Here is a 20,610-nt window from a genome sequence, read left to right on the forward strand (position 1 = left end):
TGCAAGTTCTTTGACTTTAATTGAAATGATTTTTAAAATCAGAGAGGATTATTTATTATTCTAGGTACAGAATATAATGTTTTATATTTCTAAAGATTGCAAATCTAATATTGATTATAACAATAGGCTATATCTGTGTAGCCCATTACTGCTTTATAATTTCTTTTTTCCCCCAGGGCCGGACTTGTGGCATATGGAGTTTCCCAGGCTAGGGGTCAAATTAGAGCTTCAGCTGCCGGCCTACACCACAGCCACAGCAACGCCAGATCCGAGCTTTGTCTGTGACCCACACCACAGCACACAGCAATGCCGGATCCTTAACCCACTGAGCAAGGCCAGGGATCAGGCCTACATCCTCAGGGATGCTGGTTGGGTTTGTTACTGCTGAGCCATGACAGGAGCTCCATTAAGCCAGGTTTTAAATCAGCATCTTTGGGTCCAAAATCCATGCCGCTGTGCCCTTTACAAGACTCATGTCAAATCCAGCTCCTCCCCCGGGGGCGGCCGCTGCCACACTCTCCATGGAACCGAGAGGTGTCATTGGGTTTGCAGCAGTTGGTGCTCTCTGGGACGTCTGGTGCTGCGGGTGCCTTACAGGGCCTGTCTGCCCCCCCTCCCCAGAGAGACCCGATAGTCGCCAAGCAGCTCTTTGTCAGCCTGTTTTCCGGGATCCTGAAGGAGACGGACAAGTCCAAGGCCGCAGCTGAGAGACTCAGCATCGCTCAGCAGCTGCTCCAGGACCTCACACGCTTCCTTGGCACCACCTTCTCCTTCTTTCCGCCCTTTGTCTCCTGCATCCAGGTAAGGCTGCGTCCCACCGTCCGCCCGTCACAGGCCGGTATCTCCGCAGTTCTGCTCACTTCTCTGGGTGAAACAAGGTTTTCAGCAATGGATGTGCTCTGCTGAGGCCTCCTCTTCCCAGATGGTAGACGCCATTTATTTGTATTTAAAACTGAGATATGACAGAATAATCAGAAATGAAATGTGGCATCAGTCGTTCTGATCTTGAATAAGCCAGGCTCTTCCCCAAGTCCTGTCCCCCTTGCAGGTGTTGGCAGAGCCTGAGCTGCCTGTGCTCAGGGGTGGGGCCGCCGCCGCCCTGCATTCTGGGTGGGCAGACGTGGCAGGGCGCCAAGGCAGCCTCGTGCCAGGAAGCCGAGTGTTGCGATGCGCTGAGTGGTGTGGGGTCTGCTGGGCAGTAAGCTGGCTGCCTCCTGGGTGGAGTGGGCTGTGCATCATACAGATGATGAAACACAGTGGCCACAGTCCTACTTTGATGACCTCCAAACGTGCTCATTAGGAGATTACTTTCTCATGTAGGAAATGTTTCCTTTGCCATTTAAGACATGGATCCTTACAGAGGCCCTAATGGAAACTCTTTGGGCTTCATTTCAGTATTTTTGTAACTAGTTAACCTTCCTGGAGGGCTTCAATAATCATATTCTTTAAGCAGCTTTGATGTGCAAACTAAATAGGTAATAATTCTCCAATTAAGTACTGAGTATTCCTACTTTGTTCTTTTTTTTGGTCACACCCATGACATGTGGAAGTTCCCAGACCAGGGATCGAACCTGAGCCACAGCTATGACCTGAACCACTGCAGAGACAATGCCAGATCCTTAACCCGATGAGCCACTGGGAACTCCCCTACTTTGTTCTTTTTGGAGTAGCGTGAAACTGTTGGTGTGTTTTCTTTTTATGTATTAGTTCTATTTTTATTGGTTTATAACTTACAAATGGAACTTTTTCATTGGTTTGCTCTTGGTGATACCAAAGATTTTGCATCAGCCAGTATTTCAAAATAAGTTTCTCTCTATGTTGTATTCTGGTTTCTTTCTTTTTTTGTTTTTGTTTTTTTAGGGCTGCACCCTCGGCGTATGGAGGTTCCCAGGCTAGGGGTCTCATTGGAGCTGTAGCTGCCGGCCTACACCAGAGACACAGCAACACAGGATCTGAGCTGTGTCTTCGACCTACACCATAGCTCTTGGCAATTCGGGGTCCTTAACCTACTGATCGAGGCCAGGGATCGAACCCTCGTCCTCATGGATCGTAGTCGGGTTTGTTACTGCAGAGACCCGACAGGAACTCGTCTGTCTATTGTATTCTGAAGTGGCTTTTTAAATCTGAATTTCTAGTTTTGTTCCTGTGTTTATTTAAATAAACAATCACGGGAAACACTGGGCAGGCAAGCTTGCTGTCAGGCCCTGAGCTTGGGAAACACTGCAAGAGTGCAAGGCAGGCTGCAGGTGCAGACTTGAGCAGGCCGATTTCTGCTTCGTGTCTGAAGCCTTGATGTCTCCCCTCCCTCCAGGCCTCACTAAGCCTGCCGGGGGCGTGAGCCAGGCCGAGCGTCTCCAGGACGCTGCTGCCACCAGCACTTGGCACAGTTTGCTCTTGTCCGCGGCACCCTGCACCTGTCACACTGTCCTGACCATGCTGTCAGACACACTGGGAGGGCGTTGTGTGCAGACCTTTCAGAAGAAGAGAAAGTCTTCATCTGACACAGTGAACTCACATCCAAGCAGGGATAGTAGGCAGCTCAATTCTTTCTGTGTGGGAATTTAGAAGTGAAATCAGTTGGCCAGTTGGCTACATGTTTTTGCTTAGCAAACCCTTTTTTATAAAGTAAAAAGATACTGTTAACAGGATCAGACAGAATAGTCAATTTTCCTGAAAATGGAAGTTCCTGAAAATGAATTTGTCCTGAAGAGCTTGTTTCATTATAAGCACACACTCATAAGGTGCTGTCCCACTGATAGGTGTTTGTGCATTAAAACCATTTCATGAAGGACTTTTCTTGGGCAAAAGGAGTAAATCTTAAACCACACAAAAGTCAGAGATAACACTGTGTACACGTGCCTGAAGCATAGGAGGCACTCAGTATTTGTAGGATGAGTGGCTTTTACCTAAAAATTAAAATGCATTTATTTAAAACACCCCATTCCGGGTCTCACTCTCAACGTTAGCCTAGTGCTGTCTGGAAACATGACCCTCAGTTAAGACAGAGCTTTGCCGCGTCATTAATGGAAATAGAGTCTCATTGGATCTTCCTTCCTTCACCGCTCGTTCCTCTAAGGGAGCCAGAGGCTCCTGTTTACTCTGCAGACTCCATGTTCCGCCGAGACCCCTGAGGTAGAACCACGTGGGTTTGTGGTCACTTACTTGTCAGTCTTGGCGAGGGGTCTGGAGCGGGGCTCAGACACAGGCCTGCTGTTCATACTGTTCTCTGAGATAGAACGCTCAGTGGAAAGTGAGGGTCGCAGTGATGATTCTGAAGTCTTTTGTTCAGTGTTATGAGCAAGTTTGCCCCTGGGTGGAGGGCGATGGAGAAGCCGCTGGATAACAGAGCTGAGGGCGCATGCTTTGTGGCGACTGGATGTGAAATCCTTGTATCTCAGATACTTTTCTCATCCACTCAGGCTCAATATTCTTGGGAACCTCGATTTGTCAGGATATGCACAATATCTATAAAAACCTTCATAGTCTGCTGGGGGTTTGATGGTTTAAGTTAATCCTGGATTGCCATTATAAAAATAAAAGGTCCTTTCCTCCTCTGAGCAAATTGCAGATAAGGAAAACATAACAGAATTACCTAGAAATGTTCGGTTTTATCACAATGAAGTCAGACTTTGTGTTAGGAAAGCAAGTTACTCGTTGTGCAGATGGGGTCCAAGAAGCATGGACTAAAGTTCTACTATGTCTGCCTTTGCAGGAGGTCAGCTGCCGACACACCGACCTGCTGAGCCTCGACCCGGCCTGCGTCAGTGTGGGTGGCTTGGCCAGCCTGCAGCAGCCTGGGGCCATCCGCCTCCTAGAGGAGGCCTTGCTGCACCTGGCGCCCCAGGAGCCTCCTGCCAAGAGGGCTCGGAGGAGACCCAGCCTCCCTCCAGATACTGTCCGATGGATGGAACTCGCCAAGTAAGCCTTGGGCCCTGGGCTGCTGGGCCCGCAGTGCCACAGCAAGTGGACAAGTTAATAGAAATGCAGTCCATGCATCAGGAATCCCTGTCACAACAGGGATGTCTTGCTCTAGGGGAGGGAACGTAAAAGGAAACCTGTTCATTTTTCTCGGTGTCCAGTTTTTTAGACTCTGTAGTACTCACCAGGTTTAATTTCATGTGGAGTGTGGTTGGTCATATCTGAAAGTTCCTAATATTTTCTGTGTTTATGCTGCATTGCTAACTAGAGGATGGTGTGTTATTTCAGTAGGACTCAATCTTTAGAAACGATCTAATATGATGACTGTTTATTTGGGAGAAACAACTTGTGTTTTCTATGATTCTTCTCTTACCTGAGGTTTTATCATAGGAAAGCCCGTGCTGATTCTGAGAAGATGTTGGATTAGGTTGCAGTTTAGCTTGCACTGCTGTTGTCTAGCACTGATGGTGAGATCTTCAGCTTCTAGGGAACAAGAGAGAAGAGGGAGGGTGGAGTTCTCACCTTGTCCCCATCTCTGGTCTCTCTGACCCGAGCCCCGCAGGGGGAGCAGGGGCCATGAGAAAGTGTGCCCTGGGGCTCCGGCCACGTCAGGTCATCACTTTGAGCATGTCCAGTGATGGGTCCAGCGGTGGGGCTGGTGTAGGGTGGCCATGACGCTGGTCTCTTCTATCCCTGGGAGATGAGTATAGCTGCATCTCCTCTTGGGCTCGTGGGCTGTGAGCTGTGTCCCCACCTCTGCCTGCCTCTGACTTGTCACCTCCTCCCCTCTGTGAGCTGGGCAGTAAGTCAGAGCTCTGAAAGAGAACCATAAACACAGGAGACTCTGCCCAGGGAAACACCAGACTCAGGAAAAGCAAGGAGGGAGGGGGTCCTAGGGTGACTGCGGGGTTAGGAAGAGAGGGCTTTTCTGTGGAGACTCAAAAGATGGAAAAAAGTCTCCAGAGGAGTGAGCACCTGAGACTGTCTCAAAGGGGAAGCTTGGCTGATGTCAGGCAGATGTTTTGTTAAGATCGGAGAGACGAATGCTCTAGCAGACGTTCAGGCTCTGAGAAAACCACTTGTCCGCAGCATTGAGGTGGCCATAGAACAGGGATAAAATGTGGCATCTTAGGACCAGGATGAGTCTGTACCTGCAGCTGGGGTCTTGACTGGGTTCCAAGTTTCAGGGCTAGACAAGGATTCCAGGAGGTTACCAGGTATGTGCAGTGTTTCTCTGATGGATCAACCTGGAAGGAGCTCCCTTAATGAGTCATCTATGCATATGATACTTTCAGATTCTACTTTAAATGCACATTGGAATAATTTCTGACTTCTGTATGGCTAAAGTCGTAAAACTTAATGGTAATTTCAGACTTTGTAAGATCTTATATTTTTACAAAACAAAAATAACATTTGTTTTTTAATATACTGACATTTTGATGTAATATCATTTCATTAGAATAGATTTTAAAACTGTTGGCAATGAGATCCTGCTATATATATATATAGCACAGGGAACTGTATCTAGTCACTTGTGATAGAACATGGTGGAAGATAAGGTGAGAAAAAGAATATTTATATGTGTGACTGGGTCACTTTGCTGTACAGTAGAAATTGACAGAACTAAGCCAATTTAATTGACAGAATTAAGCCAACTATAATGGGAAAAATAAAAATCATTTTAAAAAAATTGATTGGGACTCTCTTGGGTTTGTTTTATAGACTGTATAGGTCGATTGGAGAATATGACATCCTCCGAGGTATTTTTAGCAGCGAGATAGGAACAAAGCAGATCACTCAGGACGCATTATTAGCAGAAGCAAGAAGTGATTATTCTGAGGCTGCGAGGCTGTATAATGAGGTAAAATTGACCTCTAGCATGTCAGTTGCTTAAACATTTTTGTACTCTGATTCAAAAACTACTAACTTTAGAATTTAGAGTTTCGTAATGTTTTTTTATTCCCCATTTCACACAATAATTAATAGCAGAAAATGGTTTCCTAATAACCAAATGTGAACTAATTACTGTTGTACTCTTATTCTTTTTAAGAAAATTCATTGAATAAAATAAAGCATTTTTTTTTTTACCGAGTACTATAAAATTGTAAGATGTTATTTCAGTATCTGATATTACTATATAACCTCCATTTGAGTAGTTTGTTTTCCTTAAGTTAGCAAAAAAAATTTATTAAAAGGTCAGTAAGAGTTGGTTTTGGGAAGATGACTTTTAGTTGTCTTGAGTGTTCTGTGTTTGAGGTGCCAGAGGCCGGTGAGCGGGTAGCAGGATGTACTTGAAATTGAGGTCTGTGGCCTGTGCGAGAGTGAGCAAGGTGGTAAAATTCTCTCCGTTTTTTAAAATGTCTCAATTTCTAATTTTCATTATAAGATCCTTTAAAGTAGTAAATAATCCGTGGTATTTACATCAAATTATGGGCATTTAAAGTCTTCGGTTTGGAGTTCCTTGTGACACAGTGGGTCAGGGATCCGGCGTTGTCGCTGCAGTGGCTCCGGTCGCTGCTGTGGTGTGGGTTCCATTCCTAGCACAGGAACATCCGTATGCTGCTGGCATGGTCAAAAAATAAATTAAAAAAACCTTCAGTTTCTTAATTGGCTTCCTTGGCAAATTTCCCAGAGAAATGCCTCCCTCTTGGCCTTTATGTTGGTTTTTTCCTGTTAGATTCTCTCCAGTTCCTGTTCAATTTTCCCTCCTCTCCACCTGTGGTAAACGTGAAAAGAGTCGTTCTCAGTAGGGACCTTACACAACCTGCAATGCGGTGTTTTCATTTGCATCATTTCCAACTGAAATAACACAGGAACTTTCCTCTGCCAGGCTCTCAATAAACAAGAATGGGCAGACGGGGAGCCAGCAGAAGCCGAGAAGGACTTTTGGGAGCTGGCGTCCTTGGACTGTTACAACCAGCTTGCCGAGTGGGGCTCGCTGGCCTACTGTTCCACGGCCACGGTGGACGGCGCCAGCCCCCCAGACCTGACCAAGGTGTGGAGCGACCCTTTCTATCAGGTGCGTCGAGTCACTGCTGAGGCCACCGAGAGACACGTTCTGATGGTCAGGTGTTTTCTGGTTAGTGACATTGTTTAAAACTCCTCAGAAACAGAGCGGTGGTTGTGAGGCAGTGGGGTGTTTATATGACCCAACAACTCCACAGTGTTGCTGAACCACTTACTGGTAGCTTTTAGCTTGTAGCCCTTTCAAAGCAAGTGGCTGCGGCAGCCCTGGTGGGACCCAGGGACCCGGGCGCCTCCCGTCAGGTCTGCGCTGGTCGCACTGCGGGGCCCCTTGTCTGCAGGACTTCTTCCTTATGTCTCATGGTTGCTAGATTAGCAGTGTTAGATGAGCCTGTTTAAAAAATTGTAGTTTTAGGTTTGAAACATTTGAAACACTCTAAACCATGACCTGTAACGTGACGCCAAAGACACCATAGTATGAAATCATGAGGCGCCGTCGGCCCTCTGCGTCACAGGCTGACTTGGGCTCTGCAGGAGGCCTGCCTGCCTTCCATCATGCGCAGCAAGCTGAAGCTGCTGCTCCAGGGCGCGGGCGACCAGACCCTGCTGAGCTTCGTGGACCAGGCTGTGACCTCAGAGCTGCACAAGGCCCTGCTGGAGCTGCACTATAGCCAGGAGCTGAGCCTGCTGTACCTCCTGCAGGATGATGTCGACAGAGCCCAGTACTACATTGAGAATTGCATTCAGGCATTTATGCAGGTAAGACAGGTACACCGATGTGAAACCTGCCATTCCTGTGACGTTTTGCTCAGGTCAGCAGACTTGTGGAGGAAAAGCCACAGCAGCAGTTTTCCACTAACTGCATGTCATGCCCTCTGGGTGCATTTGTCCTGGTGCCTCTTAGACCTTCTGTTTTATTTATTTATTTATTTATTTTGTCTTTTTGTCTTTTTAGGGCCGTACCCTGCAGCACATGGAGGTTCCCAGGCCAGGGGTTGAATTGGAGCTGTAGCCGCCGGCCTACAGCCACAGCAACAACAGATCCAAGCTGCGTCTGTGAACTACACCACATCTCATGGCAACGCCGGATCCTTAACCCACTGAGTGAGACCAGGGATCAAACCTGTAACCTCATGGTTCCTAGTTGGATTCATTAACCACTGAGCCACAACAGGAACTCCGACAGTCACTGTCTTCATCTTAGTTTTTAAATGTGTTTGAGGTTCATTAGTACACCAAAGACGAAGCTGAGCAAAGAAGAATTGGCTTCTCTAGTTGGCAGTTTTACCCTATAGGGTGTTGTGATTATTAAGAATCGATGGCAAATAGGGAGTTCCTGTTGTGGCTCAGTGGGTTAAGAACCTGAGTAGTATCCATGAGGACACAGGTTCAATCCCTGGCCTTGCTCAGTGGGTTAAGTATCCTGTGTTGCTGTGGCCGTGGTGTAGGCTGGCAGCTGCGGCTGCGATTCCACCCCTAGCCTGGGAACTTCCATATGCTGCAGGTGTGACTAAAAAAAAAAAAAAAAAAATTGGTGACAAATAGAGTCAGTGGTGCCTGGTTGTGTTGCTGTTATTGAATGTGACTGAAAACCTAAATTAAAACCATTTAGACCATTTGTTAACTGCTCCTGTGACTTAATGGTTAACCACCCAGAGACATTTTGTTTAGTTGCTGTTTCATGTTGTTGAGAACTGTGTTAAGATCTAAAGCAGTCACTTGACTTATGACCAGTGCCAAATCACTTTTTTCTAGAATTATTCCAGCATTGATGCCCTCTTGCACAGAAGTAGACTCACCAAATTGCAGTCTGTACAGACTTTCATAGAACTTCAGGAGTTTATCAACTTTATTAGCAAACAAGGTAATTTTAAGTTTATACCTACCATTTTTGTTCTCTTTACAATTATGGAAGAGTTTCAGCATTTGATCTTTTGGCTTTTTAGTGCTAGTACATTTCTTAATGTATGAGTTAGAAACTGCCTTGAGTTTAACCAACAAATAACATATTTCGAGATTGTTGAAATAAATGCTTATAACAGTCAAGCGCTGTTCTCGGCCTGAGGAAGCTCAGAGTGGTGGTTGGACACGTGGCACCTGCCAAGGCAGGTACAGGATCACATGAGGAGCCTGGGTGTCAGGACCTGCTGGGGCGGGCCTTGGGTGGGGTGTGCGGGGAGAGGGGCTCACGGAGTGCTGTCCTGAGCCTGAGGTGATGGGGGGCTGCTAGTGACGGTGCCTAGATCTCGGAGGCCTCCCCTGGAGTCAGAGGTGACATCCTAATTGTAAACCTGAATTTCAGTTTTTGTGGTAAATAATTAAAAATCAGGGAGTTCTCGTTGTGGCTTAGTGGTTAACGAATCCGACTAGGAACCATGAGGTTGCAGGTTTGATCTCTGGCCTTACTCAGTGGTTTAACGATCCGGCATTGCTGTGAGCTGTGGTATAGGTCACAGACGCAGCTTGGATCCCACGTTGCTGTGGCTCTGGCATAGGCCAGCAGCTACAGCTCCGATTAGACCCCTAGCCTGGGAACCTCCATATGCCGAGGGAGCAGCCCAAGAAATGGCAAAAAGATTAAAAAAAAAAAAAAATCATTATGAGAGACTTCAGAGTAATAATAAAAATTGGTATTCAGGAGTTCCCGTCATGGCTCAGTGGTTAATGAATCCAACTAGGAACCGTGAGATTGCAGGTTTGATCCCTGCCCTTGCTCAGTGGGTTAAGGATCCGGTGTTGCTGTGAGCTGTGGTGTAGGTTGCAGACGCGGCTTGGATCCCATGTTTCTGTGGCTCTGGCGTAGGCTGGTGGCTACAGCTCCAATTTGACCCCTAGCTTGGGAACCTCCATATGCCGCGGGAGCAGCCCAAGAAATGGCAAAAAGACCCCAAAAACCAAAAAACAAAAAACCTTGGTATTCGGAAGTATCTACCTAATTGTTCTCTGTTTAAGTTTGGAGATTGCTTCTTTTTTTTTTTTAGGGCCGCACCTGTAGCATATGGAGGTTCCCAGGCTAGGAGTCTAATCAGAGCTACAGCTGCTGGCCTATGCCACGGCCACAGCAACGTCAGATCTGAAGCGTGTCTGCAACCTACACCACAGCTCACAGCAAGTCCAGGGATCGAACCTGCAACCTCATGGTTCCTAGTCAGATTCGTTTCCACTGCTCCACGACGGGAACTCCCCGAGATTACTTTTCAAGTACTTATTATGAATGACGTCACTCTGGGAGCTGTGTTACCAGTCTCTTTTCTCTATGTTACCTGTTTTTTGCAGTAGTCTTTTGAGAGGTAGGTTTTTTCCCCATTGTACAGAACCTCCGAGAGATCCAGCACCTTGTCTAAGCTAATACAGAGAGCGTCCAGATTTTGAACTCAGGACTGTTGGATTTCAGCTTTGGTCTTAAGCACTGCTTTCCAACCAACAGAAAGAAAATCGAAGGCTTAAAACTTAGCAATGCGGAATTTAAGTCTCATGAGGATGTTCTGAATCTGTGGTGATGTGGCCTTGGGCAGAGCTCTGTCTCAGACACCACTTGGTGCACGTCCCCCGGGTACCCTGTGACGGTTGAGACCAGAGCTTCCAATAAGAAAATTGGCTGCAACTCTATGCAAACTTGTCAATTTTCAGTGCTGTCTAGGTTTTGGAATTGTGGGTGGAGGCTTGTGGGCCTGGGATGAATGTGAAGGTTGGGTATGTTTATTTCCTCATCTTTGCTCTGGGGCCTTAAGAAGTTGAGTTTTAATGTAAAAATGTATTAAATACGGTAATTTTGTGCTCCTGTTGTGAAAGATGAGACAAAATGTTTTAGTGTGGACCAGAAATTTGAATTAGTTTCTTTTGACTAATGGCAGCTGGGCTTTGGAAAGTAATGTGATCCTCGAGCTGTGGATAGTCATATGCTCTAATATTGCTTGTAGGTAATTTATCGTCCCAAGTTCCCCTTAAGAGACTCCTAAAAACCTGGACAAATAGATACCCAGATGCAAAAACAGACCCGATGACCATCTGGGATGACGTCATCACGAACCGGTAAGGTCTGACGCTTTTGAGTGGAATGTGGATTCTTTGCTGAAGTTGCCACAAACTGTGGTTTAGAAAAATGTGGGGTTTGAACGTTTCAATGACGGGCCAGTTTCCACGAGTCTGTCCTGGCCTGTCTTTGCTGGCGGCGGCCCCGTGGTCATGCTCTGGAAGTGAGAGAGGGCAGGGCTACCTCTGCTCCTGTCTCGGGGCTGAGTGTTAGGGAGGGAGGTGGCAGTGAAGAAGGTACTGCTTAGGCATTTCTCATAATTCTGCTGTCATCACCTGGATTTTTGACATGGCACCTCCTGCTCCCAGCTCTGTCAACTCCTGGAGTTTTCACTTTACCAGATCTGAGAGGATTTTCCGTCTCTCATCCTTTCCTCACCTGTAACAGCCACAGGAAACCATACGTTTCAGAGAAGAGGTTGTGAGTTGTTTGGTGCAAATACAGGCAGTCGATGGAAGAACTGTGACCCTGTCTGCTGTTCTTGCCATCAGACTCTGTTTCCTTGTTTCCTCTGCTACTAAGCTTTTACAAATTTACTTTTTATACTCTTTACTTTTCATACCTTTTTTATTTTTTTATTTTGAGATAAGTTCTTACCTATGAAAAAGTTACAAGAAAATTGGAACTCTGGAGTTCCCATTGTGGCTCAGTGGAAACGAACCCAACTAATATCCATGAGAATGTGGGTTCGATCCCTGGCCTCGCTCAGTGGGGCGGGGATCCGGTGTTGTCATCAGCTGTGGTGCAGATTGCAGACACGGCTTAGATCCTGTGTTGCTGTGGCTGTGGTGTAGGCCGGCAGCTGCAGCTGTGATTCAAGCCCTAGCCTGGGGACTTTCATCTGCCACAGATGTGGGCCTAAAAAGAAAAAAAAGAAGAGCTCTCCTGTGTACCTTTCATCCAGATTCATGGTTTTTAACTCTGTTTTCTTTTCCCTGGCTGCGCCCATGGCATGTGGAAGTTCCTGAGCCACAGATGGGATCTGAGACAGAGCTGTGACCCATGTGACAGCTGCAGCAACACCGGGTCACCCACTCCCAAGCCGGGGATCAAACCATTACCTTCACAGAGACGAGCCGGGTCATTAACCCTGAGCCACAACGGGAGCTCCAGCATTTTTCACATGTCCCACATTTTTCACATGTCCCACATTAGCATTTTTTTCTTTCTCTCTTTCCACATATGTGTATGTATTTTCTGAACCGTTTGAAGGTAAGTTGCACGCATATATTTCCTTACCTCGTTGTCAGCGTACCTTTTTCCTAAGACAAAGAGTATCTTCTTCGCACTGTGCTACAGTAATACCATCCCTGTTTTCATTTTAATCTGTAGCCTCAATTTCAGTTTTGTTGACTGTCCTGTTAATGTCCTTGAGAGCATTTTCTCTTCTCAAGACGGGATCCAGCGCAGGGCCCTGTGCACACTTGGCTGATGTCTTTAGTCCCTTTAACTTGGAGCAGTTCCCCACTGTCCTGCACGACCCTGACACTGGAGAGGGCTTTTCCTGAGTTTGGGTTGACTTTACCCCCTCATGATGACCGGGCACCGTGCCCCTAGCCAGAAGGCCTCCCAGGTGGAGTGTTCCTCCTGTGGTCCCCCTCTGGAAGCACAGGGTGTCCACCTTCTTTTCCCGTGATGGCCGTGCTGGCGGCCTCGTTAAAGTGGCATCTGGTCTTTCCAGAGTGAGGCCCGTCTTCCCTCTGCCACTGAAGAGCAGGGCGGGAGGTGCTTTGAGACACACCTGTCCCCTGCTTCTCCCGAGACTTACTCCTCATGCTCTGTGTCTGTGGACGACTTTGTAACCCAAACCAGTCTGTGTGTGTCTTTTTTTTTTTTAGGGCCGCTCCCGTGGCATATAGAGGTTCCCAGGCTAGGGGTCAAATCAGAGCTATAGCCAATGGCCATAGCCACAGCAATGCCAGATCTGAGCCGTGTCTGGGACCTACACTACAGCTCATGGCAACGCTGGATCTTTAACCCTCTGAGCAAAGCCAGGGATCAAACCTGCGTTCTCGTGGATGCTAGTTAGATTTATTTCCACTGAGCCACAACAGAAACTCCCCAAGCCAGTCTTGCCAGTGACAGTTGCAGAATGATGCTCTTCTTGCCCCACCATCGGGTTCCTGTTCATTAGTCTGTGTCTTATGAAAAAGCACTCTCCCTTCCCCCAAGTCTTCATTGACTGACGTACCTAAATTTCACAGTATTACTCTAGGAGTGATACCACGGTTCCTGTCATGGGCAGCAGAAACAAACCCGACTAGCATCCATGAGGGTGCAGGTTCCATCCCTGGCCTCGCTCAGTGGATCAAGGATCCGGTGTTGTCGTGATATGTGGTATAGTTCGAAGATGTGGCTTGGATCCCATGTTGCTGTGGCTGTGGTGTAGGCTGGCAGCTATAGCTCCAATTTGACCCCTACCCTGGGAACCTCCATGTGCCGCAGGTTTGGCACCCAACCCCTCACCACCCCCCCCACCAAAAAAAAAAGAAAAATGAAATGAAAATATAGTCTTACTATAGAATCATGGATTCCAGTTTTATTTAATGAAATAGAATCCATTACTTATTTTCTGTTCAAATTGTCTCAGATTTGGCTAGTGGGAGACCCTTCAAGCTGATAGGCCAGGCTCAACTTGCAAAATTATTCTCCTACTTTCTTCTAGAATTGTTAATGGCTTTAGTTTTTACATTTAGGTCCTTGAGAAAGTGGGAGATGATTCTTGTAGATGCTATAGGGTGGGTTAGATGTTTCCTGTTTCCATATGGAGACCTAGCTGTCTAGTCGCATTTGTACAAAAGTCTTTTTATAATTGAGTTGTCTTGGTACCTTTTTTTTTTTTTTAAATCAATGACCATTATGTCTGTGGGTCTATTTTTGAATGCTCTGTTCTGTTTCTTGATTTTTTTTTAAATTTATATTTTTTAATTGTTATTTCCCCAACACAGTTTTTTTTGCCACTGTACCACATGGGGACCCGGTTACACATACATGTATACATACTTTTTTCTCCCATGTTTCTTGATTTTTATGCATCTCTTTTTACTATAGAAATCTGTCTTCTTTACTGTTGCTTTATAGTAACTCTTGAATCAGAGTGAGTTCTTCAACTTTGTTTTCCTCCTCTTTTCTCTCTCCTTCTTTTCTTTTTTTTTTTTTTTTTTTCCTGCTTTTCAGGGCCACACTTGCAGCATATGGAAGTTCCCAAGCTAGGGATCAAATCAGAGCTTCAGCTGCTGCTGGCCCACGCCGCCACAGCCACAGCAACGCCAGATCCAAGCCACGTCTGTGACCTTCACCAGATCTTGTGGCAAAGTGGATCCTTAACCCACTGAGCGAGGCCAGGGATCAAACCCACATCTTCATGGACACTCTCAGCTTCTTAACCTGCTGATCCACAATGGGAACTCCCCAAATTTGTTTTTCTTTATGAAAATTACTTTGCTTATTTTAGATTATTTATGTTTATATATATAGAATTTCTGTCAGTTTCTACCAAAAAAAAAGAAAGAAAAATAGAGTTTGATTAGGATTTCATTGACTATGGATCAACTTTGGGAATTGCTGCTTTAACAGTATAGAGTTCTCCAATTCAGGAATGTGTTATGTCTCTGTTTAACGCCTTTTTAATTTCAGTGATTTGTACTTTTTCAGCACGGAGATCTTAGATGTCTTTTGTTAGATTCATTCCTAAGTACTTAATATTTTTTCAGCATTGTAGAAAATGGAGGGGTTTTTTCGCTGTATTTTCCAGTTATTTGCTGCTTGTCTGCCGGTTTTCTAAAAGTTTTGTTTTACCATGAATAGGTGTTGAATTTTGTCAAGGGCTCTTTTCTGCTTCTATTTAATTGGTCATGTTGGTTTTCTCCTTTAGTGTGTATATATTTATATATGTCTGTTAGGTCTGTTTTGTCTGTAGGGTTGTTTAAATCCAGTTTCCTCACCGATTTTCTGTCTGGACGGTCTGCCCTTTGTGGAAGGTGGGATGTTTACGTCAGCTATTGCTGTGTTGCTGTTTATTTCTCCTTTTAGTTCTATGAGCATTTGCTTTATTATTTGCTTTATTGTTAACTCTAACCCATTTGCTTTATGATGTTGGGTGCATAGATATTAAGTCATTATATTTACTTGACAGACTGTCCCCTTTGTCATCATAGGACAATGTTCTTTGCATCTTTTTACCATTGTTCGTTTAAAGTCTGTTTTGTCTGATGGAGTCTAGCTACCCCCACTTTTTGGAGTTGCCATTTGCTAGAAGTCTTTTCTCCATCCCTGTTTCTGTCAGTGTGTCTTTAGAGTGAAAATGAGTCAATTGTGGGCAGCATATTATTGGATTTCTCTTTTTTTAATCCATTTTGCCTGAAGACTGACCCATTTACATGTAAAATGCTCATTGAGTAGGTGAGGATTTACTGTTGAGGGTCCGTCACCCCTGGCTGCTTATCCTGCTCTCTTCCTATGGTTTGATGACTTTTTGTTTGCTGTGCTTTCACTTCTTTATAGTGAGTTTTTCTGTAACCACTACAGGTTTTTCTTGTGTGGTTACCATAAAGCTTACGTAAATGCTCTCGTAACCTGATTTTAAGCTGATAACAACTTACTTGTGATAACATTCTTAAACTTTATGCTTTTATGTCCTCATCGTCTTACATTTTAAGTTATTGATGTTACAATTTACTTTTTTTTTTTTGCCTCTGCAGCATGCAGAATTTCCTGGTCCAGGGATCACACCCACAACACAGCAGTGACAACACTGGATCCTTAACTGCTGGACCACTAGGAACTCTTCCATATTTTTATATCATGTACCCAGTACCAGATTATTGAAGTTGTGGTTATATTTAACATATTTGTTTTTTAAATTTTAAAGTAGAGTTGTCAGTGAATTAAATACCGTCATCACCATACTGGAGAATCTATGTGTATGGTTACCAGTGGGTTTTATACTAACTTCATGTGTTCCTGTGATATTAATTAACACCTCTTTCTTCCTTCCTTCCTCCCTTCCTTCCTTTCTTTCTTTATCTTTTTAGAGCTGTACCTGTGGCATATGGAGGTTCCCAGGCTAGGGATCAAATTGGAACTATAGCAGCCGGCCTACACCACAGCCACAGCAACTCGGGATCCCAGCCACATCTGCGACCTACACCATAGCTCACGGCAATGCTGGATCCTTAACCCACTGAGTGAGGCCAGGGATTGAACCTGTGTCCTCATGGTTACTAGTCAGATTTGTTTTCCACTGAGCAGCGACGGGAATGCCCACCTTTATATTTCTACTTGAAGAACTCTCCTTAGCATTTCTTATAAGGCAGGCAGGCCTAGTAAATACCCCTTAGCTTTTGTTTGTTCAGGAAAGCCTGTCTTGTTTTCATTTCTGAAGGACAGCTTTTCCAGGTATTGTCTTCTTGGTTGACAGGTCTTTTATTTATTTTTTTTTCTTTTGATATTTTGAATGTATCATCCCGTCCTGAAAAGTTTGTCTTTTTTAAAAATTTATTTTATTGAAGTATACTTGATTTCCAGCATTGTGTTAATTTCTTCTGTACAGCACAGTGATTCGTTTATATATATTCATACATTCTTTTTCATTTTCTTTTCCATGATGGTTTATCCCAGGATATTGCATATAGTTCCCTGTGCTACACAGTAGGACCTTGCTGTTTACCCATCCTATATGTTTCCTGAAAATTTTCTTTCTTTCTTTTTTTTTTTTTTTTTTGTCTTTTTGCCTCTTCTAGGGCCGCTTCCGTGGCATATGGAGGATCCCAGGCTGGGGTCTAATCGGAGCTACAGCTGCTGGCCTACACCAGAGCCACAACAACACCAGATCCGAGCCGTGTCTGTGACCTACACCACAGCTCATGGCAACGCCAGATCCTTAACCCACTGAGCAAGGCCAGGGATCAAATCCGCAACCTCATGGTTCCTAGTTGAATTCGTTAACCACTGAGCCACGACAGGAGCTCCCTGAAAATTTTCTTTTGAGAACTTCACCTTACTGGGGGAGGGAGGTTTTCCCTTGTGTGATGTGTCAGAAAATCAGGCTCGACCGTTTCCAGTGGCCACGACATGGAGGCAGCTCTGTGTGCATTGGCCCAGAGTGGGTAGAAGAGTTGGTGCACTCACTCTGGAGGCCCCGCTGTGTGGGCTCAGCTCTTTTATGCTGTTTGGGTAAATGAGGGAGATTCTGTTCCAGCAGCTGGTGGACTTGGATGTGGCCTCTGTCATGCTTTCTGATGGCTCAGGTCTCGGTTTGGTTCTGAGTCAGTCCTACGCACATGTCTGTCGGGAGCTAGAGGCTCTCTTCTCTGGTGCTGCCCCTCCAGGCCTCCTCCTCCAGCCTTTGGTCTCTCCAGGCACAGCACAGAATCCCAGCCCCTGGGGCTGGCACACTCCATGTCGTGGTCACCCTGCTGGCAGACCTGGAAGGAGGGAGAGAAAATGCGGGCAACTCATCCCAGTGGCAGAGCCTTCTCTGACTTTGACTTCCTTCCACCTGAAGTTGGCTGTGTTTTATTTACTCTCAGGGTCATTGGGTGGTTATAGGTGCATTTTCTCCAGAGTTTCTAGTTGTCATCAGCAGAAGGATGGCTTTAGGGGCTTACATGGCCCTACAAGAACCAGGACTCTCTAAACTTCAGGAAGATGAGTCTTTCCTGCTCCTTCCCCCCCAGGCTAGTACAGGAACCCAGCAGGGACACAGTACTGGGAGCTTCTGCCTTGGTTTAATTTGTGCCTTCTCTCTGGGACGTCATGGTCTGTGCTGCCTGGAGTGGAGTGCCTTCCGCTGTCCCCACACCTCTGGGGGCCCAGGCCATGTTTGTGCCACAGCATAACATTCCATGTCCCCCATTACTTGTTTTTCCAGAGGCTTATCCAGCACCCAGTTTCCACCCCCTTTGCTTGCTTAGCTTTGGGAGGGAGGGGCACGTGTGTGTTGGGCATGGGATGGGGGCATAGAAGCAGATGAATGACAGGTTGTGTGTTGAGGAAAAAACAAGACAGACAAGAGAGATGTGGCTACAGTATGTCTAAGAAAATTGAAACTAGTCCCTGGATGAATAGAAATTTTGCTAATTATTAAAAAAAGAATATGACAATTGATTTACAATGTTCTGTCAATTTCTGCTGTATACCAGAGTGACCCAGTTATACATATATATACATTCTTTTTCTCACATTATTTTCCATCATGTTTTATTACAGTTGATTAGATATAGTTCCCTACGCTATAAAGCGGATCTCATTGCTTATCCATTCCAAGTGCAAGACTTTGCATCTCCTAATCCCAAACTCCCAGTCGATCCCATTCCCTCCCCCATGGCAACCACAAGTCTGTTCTTCATGAGTTTGTTCCTTTTCTGTAGAAAGCTTCGTTTGTGCCATATATTAGATTCAAGATGTAAGTGATATCATATGGTGTTTGTGTTTCTCCTTTGGACTTACTTCACTTAGTATGAGAGTCTCTAGTAGTTAATTATTGATGAGGGGTACATTTTCCATACTTAGGTCCTTTGTCAGTATTACTGGCAATGAAAATAATGAAAATAAAATCATGGGAACCAAGTCATATATAAATCATGCTACAAATCAAAACAACCTTACAGCTCTATGACTTTATTGTCACTGTTCCCAGTGGCTATGGCCTGCTTGATGCTTGACCTTGTCCCCCTTTGAGAAGAAGACTTTGGGTTTGGAGATAAAAGGAGAAAAATGGATCTGATGCAACACAGGCTCTATTGTCCGTTTGTTCAGAGAGCAGGTTATGGGTGTGAATACTTTACTTTTGCGGAGGTGGAAGCTGTGGCCGGTACCTAGAAAATTCTGTTGAAGTATCCTAGTGATCTTCCAGGAGTTGGTTAATTAAAATGGAGATTAAATCCAGTACTGAGAATGTACATTTACAGTCCAAAAATGAGCACAGTTTGAATGAGTGTAGCGTTTCTGTCTGAATGCTACCCAGTAGCTTCCTGTGTGTCAGAGATTTCTTTCATGGGTCTGGCATTAATTCTCGTTGTCTTGTTTTGTGTAGTTGTTTCTTCCTCAGCAAGATAGAGGAGAAGCTTGCTCTGCTTCCAGACGATGCAGATGTGGGTGTGGACGGAGGTGGGGGCCCTGGGCACCAGGTGGAGAAGGAGGCTCAGTCTCTGATCTCAAGCTGCAAGTTCTCCATGAAGTTGGAAATGATAGCGGGTGCGAGAAAGCAGGTAGGAGCTGCTGCTTCTTTTTTTTTTTTTTTATTACTCAAATGAATTTATCACATCTGTAGTTGTATAATGATCATAACAATCTGATTTCACAGGATTTCCATCCCACAGCCCAGGCACATCCCCCCACACCCCAAACTGTCTCCTCTGGAGACCATAAGTTTTTCAATGTCTGTGAGTCAGCATCTGTTCTGCAAAGAAGTTCAGTCTGTCCTTTTTTCAGAAGGTAGGCGCTTCTGAACTTGGCTTTCTTCACACAGTAGAATCTAAGGCTGAGGAATAAATTAGTTGTTAGATTTGTTTGCTTGTTTGTTTATAAGAAGGTAAACTTGAAGAAACACTTAAAATTTTCCAAAAGCCTCTGTAGTTTACTCTATACTTGTTAATTATTTCAAAACGATTATTAGAAAATAAAGCTAATTTCAGGTATTCTCTTGTTCAGCAAAATGAATGCTTGCCAGTTAGTTACAAATTGTATTTAGGTTTAGTTTGTGGAAATCTATCATTTTTTGATGCAAGTGTGCTTTGCTTAAAAGTTGTGTATAAACATTTTAACTGTATTAGATCATACTTTTTGTGTAATTAAATCATATTTGAATGTCTTAGGGGAGCTTGGTCTGATTGCTGTTGTAAAGCAAAGAATGTAATTCTGATAGAAATAATATTTCTGTTTTGTGGGTTTAAGTGCTCAGTTACAGGTTTTTGTTTAAGATGGGTGTTGTATCAGTTAGGAATTTTTATATTTCAAATAACAGAAAGCCCAGCCCAGAGCGGCCTAAGTGAATAAAGGACATATATCAGTTCCTCAAATGACAAGTCTGGAGGAGCCACTTCCAGCTGCTCTCAAACACTCCGCCAAGGACGTGCTTCAGCCCTGGTCTCCTGGTCCACACGGGTCTTGGCCTCAGATCCCACAGGATGAGTCTCTCTGGCAGCTCCGGGCTCGCCCTTCGAAGTTGGAAGCAGCTTTTTCATGTCTTACTTCCTCCCCACTGCATCATCCTGGAATTAGTTTCTCCCTGACAATTTCCCGCAGAAGGAAAGGAGATGCTTTTTCCCAGAAGGCCTGGCCATCTCCTCCAAATCCTCAGCTCCTGGTGCAGCAGCAGTGGCCATGGTCTAGGGCATGTGGCTTCTCAGCAGGAGATAAGGGGCTCATCTCAGAGGGGACAGTGGGTGCTGGGGGTGCAGGAAGGGGGAGGAGGGGAAAGAAGGCTCCCTGGAGACGGCGGCAGGGGGAACAGCAAGAGAGAAAGGTCCTGGACGCATTCAGACGGAATCCTGAAAGTGAGAGACTGGGAGCTAAGGTCTGCTGTGAGCGGAGGGGTTTTCTTGCGATGCAGGTTTGAGGTGGACTGTGGAGCACGTGGCCAGGAACTAGGCCTGGAGGCTCGAGGGACACAGCGGAGGCTGCTGAGGGGCCAGTCAGAGACAGCATGTGGAAAGTGGGGGCGGGAAGATGCAGATGGGACAAGCCTGGATCAG

General features: G+C 45.4%; 1 protein-coding gene across 10 annotated transcripts in view; it reads left to right on the forward strand.

Annotated features, from left to right (window-relative positions):
- The window catches only part of PRKDC (protein kinase, DNA-activated, catalytic subunit), a 157,877-nt gene that overhangs the window by 113,543 nt on the left and 23,724 nt on the right, over window positions 1–20,610 (forward strand). For 7 of the 10 annotated variants that reach the window (XR_014843848.1, XR_014843847.1, XM_021089419.2 and 4 more), the window contains 8 exons: window positions 622–801; window positions 3,713–3,918; window positions 5,641–5,779; window positions 6,749–6,937; window positions 7,417–7,641; window positions 8,638–8,746; window positions 10,803–10,914; window positions 18,951–19,125. Coding sequence is in view for 7 of the 10 variants with exons in the window: in XM_021089419.2 (XP_020945078.2) it covers window positions 622–801; window positions 3,713–3,918; window positions 5,641–5,779; window positions 6,749–6,937; window positions 7,417–7,641; window positions 8,638–8,746; window positions 10,803–10,914; window positions 18,951–19,125 (1,335 nt within the window). In the remaining 3 variants the exon portion in view is untranslated. Of the gene's footprint in view, window positions 1–621; window positions 802–3,712; window positions 3,919–5,640; window positions 5,780–6,748; window positions 6,938–7,291; window positions 7,642–8,637; window positions 8,747–10,802; window positions 10,915–15,615; window positions 15,821–18,950; window positions 19,126–19,220; window positions 19,736–20,610 lie in introns of those variants that run through there. The other 3 variants (XR_014843849.1, XM_085022416.1, XM_085022417.1) reach the window with 3 other exon arrangements.

The sequence above is a fragment of the Sus scrofa genome, chromosome 4 (assembly GCF_054392235.1).
Source record: "Sus scrofa isolate SSC_HxYL_T2T_F1_AM1 chromosome 4, Sscrofa_HxYL_maternal_Yorkshire_Landrace_v2.0, whole genome shotgun sequence".
NCBI lineage: Eukaryota > Metazoa > Chordata > Mammalia > Artiodactyla > Suidae > Sus > Sus scrofa.